Source organism: Lathyrus oleraceus, chromosome 3, assembly GCF_024323335.1.
Source record: "Lathyrus oleraceus cultivar Zhongwan6 chromosome 3, CAAS_Psat_ZW6_1.0, whole genome shotgun sequence".
Lineage (NCBI taxonomy): Eukaryota > Viridiplantae > Streptophyta > Magnoliopsida > Fabales > Fabaceae > Lathyrus > Lathyrus oleraceus.
Window position 1 is genome coordinate 339,848,236 of NC_066581.1, and position 5,673 is coordinate 339,853,908.

General features: G+C 37.8%; 1 protein-coding gene across 1 annotated transcript; it reads right to left on the reverse strand.

Moving 5' to 3' along the window:
- Window positions 1–306: 306 nt before the first annotated feature.
- On the reverse strand, window positions 307–2,200 carry LOC127131178 (uncharacterized). Its single transcript, XM_051060111.1, has 4 exons — window positions 1,385–2,200; window positions 1,105–1,309; window positions 933–1,059; window positions 307–670 (listed from the first exon to the last, which is right to left on the reverse strand). The coding sequence occupies exons 1-4, from the start codon at window positions 2,198–2,200 to the stop codon at window positions 307–309; spliced, it is 1,512 nt and encodes a 503-aa protein (XP_050916068.1).
- Window positions 2,201–5,673: the final 3,473 nt, after the last annotated feature.

Genomic DNA, 5,673 nt, shown 5'->3' on the forward strand with positions numbered 1-5,673 from the left:
ACACAAACAGAACATAGAGAACTCTCCCCCTGTACCAAACAAATAAACACCAAAATTCTCCCCCTGTATCAAACAAACAGAGCAACAATAATACTACATACTTAAGCCAAAAGAGACCAAAGAGACAAAATAAATGTCTATCTAGTCATTAACAGAAATACCAGAAGTTAGAGAGTTACATCACCAAGTACATACACAACTGTAAGGATTCTGATAAACAAACAAAAAAACCACACAGAAATCCACCAAAACAACAACAAAAAGCCAAGAAAATCATCAAAATAAGAGGGATCAAAGACAACAGAGCTACTCAGTAGAGCTTGAGTTTGCAGCCTCTTCATCAGCACTAGAAGCAGAATTGCCACTCGCATTATCATTGTTAGCAGACCTCTCACTAGAGGTGTGGGCTTTAGCTTCTTCTTCATGGATGACATTAGCATGTTCATCATTTTCACCCTCAGCCTGCTCCAAGCTTGCAATCAAGGATTCCAAAGATTGTTTTCTAGTTCTGGCTACCCTAATCCCTTCACCTAGCTCTTTGCATGCCTCCTTAAGCTCAATAATTGCTCCAACTTTTGAGGCTGACCTCTTCATGGAAGATGTCATGACAATATCCTCGACATGACTGCCTTCAAAGAGTTTGTAGTGCACAGACAGAGCTGGTTGTCTCCTACTAGGTAAATCATTTTAAGCATAGAATACCAGGATGTTGGTTCAAGATAACTCCACAGATCATAGAGGGAAAAGCAATTGGCAGCTTAACTACATTAGTAGTTGCATGCTTGATGATTTGATCAAACATAAATCTACCATAGTCAAACTTCACTTTTGTCCCAACAACAAAAATAAACCTCCCAAGATTATTAGCAATGGTGGGGATATGGTTTGTAGGGACCCAGTTAGCAGCTCCTATTTTATGCAGGATAACATACTTGACAGTCAACATCCCAGCAGGAAGATGCTTTTTAACAGGCCAAACTTTCACCTGCCTAGTTGTAACTTCCCTACAGACCTGATTGTGTATAACTTCTAATTCTCCTGCACCCTCATTTTTTCTGCCTAGAAAATTATTAATAACAGTAGGAGAGAATGTTAAACACTTACCCCTCACATACACCTTGCAGAACTCCTTGTTGTTCTTATCAGAAATATCCTCAGGAATGTTAACAATAAATTCCTTGACTAAATCTTCGTAGCATTGAGAGAACCCAGCAATAGTCTTCAAAAGCCCAATAGCTTTTATCAGGTCCATGACCTCCTTGACATCAACAACCTCTTTTCCCAATTCCCTTTCCACAACTACCCTTCTCTGAATCACAAATTTCCACTTAGCAGCTTAATCCTCAAGATGGAAGGAGATGTTATCCAAATGAACAACAGATACATTAACAAGAGACTTTCTAATAGTAGTTTTCTTCGCAGGCGAGATGTTAGGGACATCTTCCTCAACATCCTCTTCAGGCTCAGAGTCATCTTTGACCTTCCTCTTTTTTATTTTAACCTTGCTCCATGGTTTGGAGGGACCAATACCAGCAGTCTTCTTAGCTTTTCTAGCTGACATAATTTCCGCCACAAAACTTCCTTTATGAGTCTTCATGTGTTTAGCCACACTTGGCTTTATATGATGAATCAAGCTTTCTTCTTGATCATCAGAGCTACCATCCTCTAGATCAATCACAACGTTTGAATCATCATGCTTCTTAGAGTGGGAAGCATTAGCAGCGTTAGAGGCCACAAATTTCCCTTTTTCAGACATTGTTTGCCCTAGAAAGCGTAACCCTTCAGCAACCAAGTCCTTTTCAGAACTGGAGGAATCATCAGCCTTACCACTAGGTTGTTCAACCTCAGGAGAGGGATGCATTTGAGAAAGGGGAGTAGAAATTCCCTTCACATAGTGACCTTCAATAAGGATTCTAGTAACTAGGTCTCTTATAACACGATCAGTATAATGTGTTCCTTCCTTAGAGTTTGTGACAGGAGTTGAACCAGACAGAATACTAGAGGGATTACCTTGTTTGGAACATGTAGCAACGTAGGCATCAATGGAGATGGGTTGGTTCAAATCAATGTCTGTGCCGGGAATAACAGAGAGAGGAGCAACATCCAAAATCTCATCATCATGGACGCCCATGGGAGGAACACTAACTTTTGGAGTAGACTTAGTATTTTTAGAAGCAGATGTATCTTGATGTTGTGACATTTTGGAGTTTTTCTGGAAAAGTGAGGTTGCCCTAGCAGAGGTTTGTGGAGAGGGAAAAGGGAGATGGAAGAGTTGGAGTAGGGAATGAGGTTATGGGGGTAGCGTGTGAAGATGGAATAAATGGTATTTCCAATACAAGGTGATGATTTACCATAATAGGGGCACTTTATTTTAGGAAAATAGACAATAATTTGATTACTTTTCCCACTAATATTAATTGCTACAAATTTTCATAAATGCAAATCCCTAATTTCCCTCTCAGGAATTCAAATTGATTTGCATCCAAGGCCTTTGTAAAAATATCAGCTAATTGCATCTCAGTAGCAACATGCTCTAAGACTACAGTCTTATCCTCCATAATTTATCTAATAAAATGGTGACAAATATCAATATGTTTGGTCCTGCTGTGCTGAATAGGGTTCTTTGAGATGTTTATAGCACTCAGGTTGTCACAATATAATGTCATGAAATCTTGTGTGACATTGTATTCAATCAGCATTTGTTTCATCCATACCAGCAGAAAACAACTACTTCCAGCTGCTATGTATTCAGCTTCAGCAGTAGACAGAGAAACACAATTTTGCTTCTTACTAAACCATGATATTAGATTGTTCCCTAAGAAGAAACATCATCCTGATGTGCATTTCCTATCATCAACACTTCCAGCCCAATTAGAGTCACAATAGCCAGACAGCACAGAGTATGATCCATTAGTGTATAGCATCCCATAGTCACAAGTGCCATTGACATATTTCGGGATCCTTTTCACTTGGTTTATATGGCTCACCTTTGGTTCAGCTTGATATCTTGCACATACACCTACAACAAAAGCAATGTCAGGTCTGCTTGCTGTAAGATATAACAGACTCCCTATCATGCTTCTGTAGAGACTTTGATCCACACTGACATCATTTTCATCTTTAGACAACTTCAAATGAGTAAGAGTAGGTGTCCTCTTGTGGCTTGCATTCTCCATCCCAAACTTCTTAACAATATTCTTGGCATATTTACTTTGTGATAGAAAGATAGAATTTTCCATCTGCTTGACTTGCAGGCCAAGAAAATAGGGTAGTTCTCCAACAAGACTCATTTCAAATTCAGATTGCATTTGTTCAACAAAATGTTGAACTATCTTACTTGACATCCCACCAAACACAATATCATCCATATAGATCTGAGCAATCATGAGCTTTCCTCCTTCATCTTTGACAAATAAATTTTTATGAATGCCTCCTTTCTGTATCTATTGTCAATATGAAATACTGTGAGTCTCTCATACCAAGCTCTCAGAGCTTTTTTCAACCCATAAAGAGCTTTCCTCAACTTATACACATGCTTTAGAAAATTTGGATATGTGAATCCCTTTGGTTGTTCAACATATACTTCCTCATTCAAGTAGCCATTTAAGAAGGCACTTTTCACATCCATTTGGAATAGTTTAAACTTCAGAATACATGCCACTCCTAGCAATAATCTAATGGACTCCAGGTGAGCTACAGGCGCAAATGTTTCATCAAAGTCAACTTCTTCAACTTGAGTGTATCCTTGAGCTACTAATCTTGCTTTATTCCTAGTAACCACACTTTTTCATCAGATTTATTCTTGTATACCCACTTTGTTCCAATAACATTTATTCCTTCAGGTCTTGGAACCAATTCCCATACCTCATTTCTCTTGAATTGGCCTAACTCTTCCTGCATGGCATTGATCCAGAATTCATTAGTTAAGGCTTCTTTAACATTCTTAGGCTCAATCTTTGACACAATATAGGCATGTGAGATCACTTATCTTGATCTAGTGGTGACTCCTTTATTTAGATCTCCTATAATAAGATCTTTAGGATGATCCTTCTGATTTCTGATACAGGGTCCCTTGTTTACTTCATCAGCTTCAGGTTTAGCTTGGGTGGACTCACTCTCACTACTTTTTCAGAAGGTTCAGCTGGGGCATCATTCAGAAATGTTTTAACAATGTCTGTGACATTAGTCTCTTGGTCATCAACAACCACATTGATAGATTCCATCATAACTTTAGTTCTAGAATTGAATAGCCCAGATATTGCTGAAGGTGAGAAAAACAAGAAAGGGGGGTTTGAATTGTTTTGGAAATTAAAGGTTTTTCAAAGAATAAGAACACAGAGAATTTTATACTGGTTCGCTTAGAAAACAAAGCTACTCCAGTCCACCGGGCCAAGGTGATTTCTCCTTCAAAAAGGACTTAATTCACTAATCTTGAAAGATTATACAACTAGTCGTCTAAGAGAATAATCTCTTAGCCCTCTCAAGTATACAGACTACGCATAGTCACTTGAGGAACAAAAACAATTTAAGTAAAATAGATTTGTAATGTAAGGTGCTTCTAAGAGTAAGCAAGTATTACAACAAAGCATTAGAGCAAGAGTTTTTCACGTAAGAGAAGCAGCTCATGAAAAATGAGAGAGAATATGAATGAATTTTATGTGCGTAACAGGTATGTCTCTCAGTGATGTAGGTTGTCCTTTATAAAGTAATGAGAAGGACCGTTAGAGTGATGACAAAATCTTGGTCTTTGATGAGTGATTAATGTTATTACTTTTGTGTTTCTTGCTATAACCATTTTGTCTCCCTTTTAAATTCTTTCTTAAAATACTTTCTTTCCATAGTGAGAATAATTTCCGTTATGCTTTTTGGACTTGTGAATCTTCATCAGAGTCTTGATGTACCAGAGTTGTTCTTCAGAGTGTGATCACGTCTGACTTCATCAGAGCTTCTCAGAGTACTAGTCTTCTTAAGTATCAGAGTCTGAGACCAGTACTTTGTTGGAGCTTCTGGATCTTTTTGCTGTCTTTCTTTTATTAGAGTCCTTCATAACTATTCATATTCTAGCGTGAATGTTCAGATTCCTGCATGAATGTTCAGAGTCCTGCATACTTAGAAAAATCTCGTTAGAGTGCCAATTTTGGTTTCATCGTTTGTTATCATCAAAATCTTAGAATTCTATTGTAGAACCAATATTGTTCTTACAATCTCCCCCTTTTTGATGATGACAAAACAATTTAATTTAGAGATGAAACAGTCTTAGATCAGATTGTAGTGAGCTCCCCCTGAGTTAGATCTGGGAGTTCAGAAGTTTTTACCGGATCTTCCATGGTTTGGAGTTTCTAGTTACTTTCCTGCATATCTTTAAGTCACAATGTTTGCAGAGTTTGAAAGGAATTAGATATGTTTTCATCAGAGTTGTTTTTAGTTCTCCCCCTTTTTGTCAGAATCAAAAAGACTAAGCAAAAAAAAACATATGAGCAAAAAATTGATATTAACAAGTAAAAGATACATAAGCCAGAAGGACAGAAGGTAAACATGGAAGAAAGAAGCAACAAGAAAATCAGATAAGGCAACAAGCACATTAGAAAGAACAAAGAAATCCTAGGTGCCTAAGGGTTTTGAGGTGGAGGCATCCTTTGGAGCAGCTGGGTCAGCATGTTCTGAATGTTGATA

What these genes read in the sequence shown, in the direction of transcription:
- LOC127131178 (XM_051060111.1), bottom strand. Translation starts at nt 2,200, where the DNA reads ATGTCACAACATCAAGATACATCTGCTTCTAAAAATACTAAGTCTACT. An exon ending in CTGCAAGGTGTATGTGAGGG is followed by an intron (nt 1,060 to 1,104) that starts GTAAGTGTTTAA and finishes ATAATTTTCTAG; the next exon opens with GCAGAAAAAATGAGGGTGCA. An exon ending in GCTGGGATGTTGACTGTCAA is followed by an intron (nt 671 to 932) that starts GTATGTTATCCT and finishes TTTACCTAGTAG; the next exon opens with GAGACAACCAGCTCTGTCTG.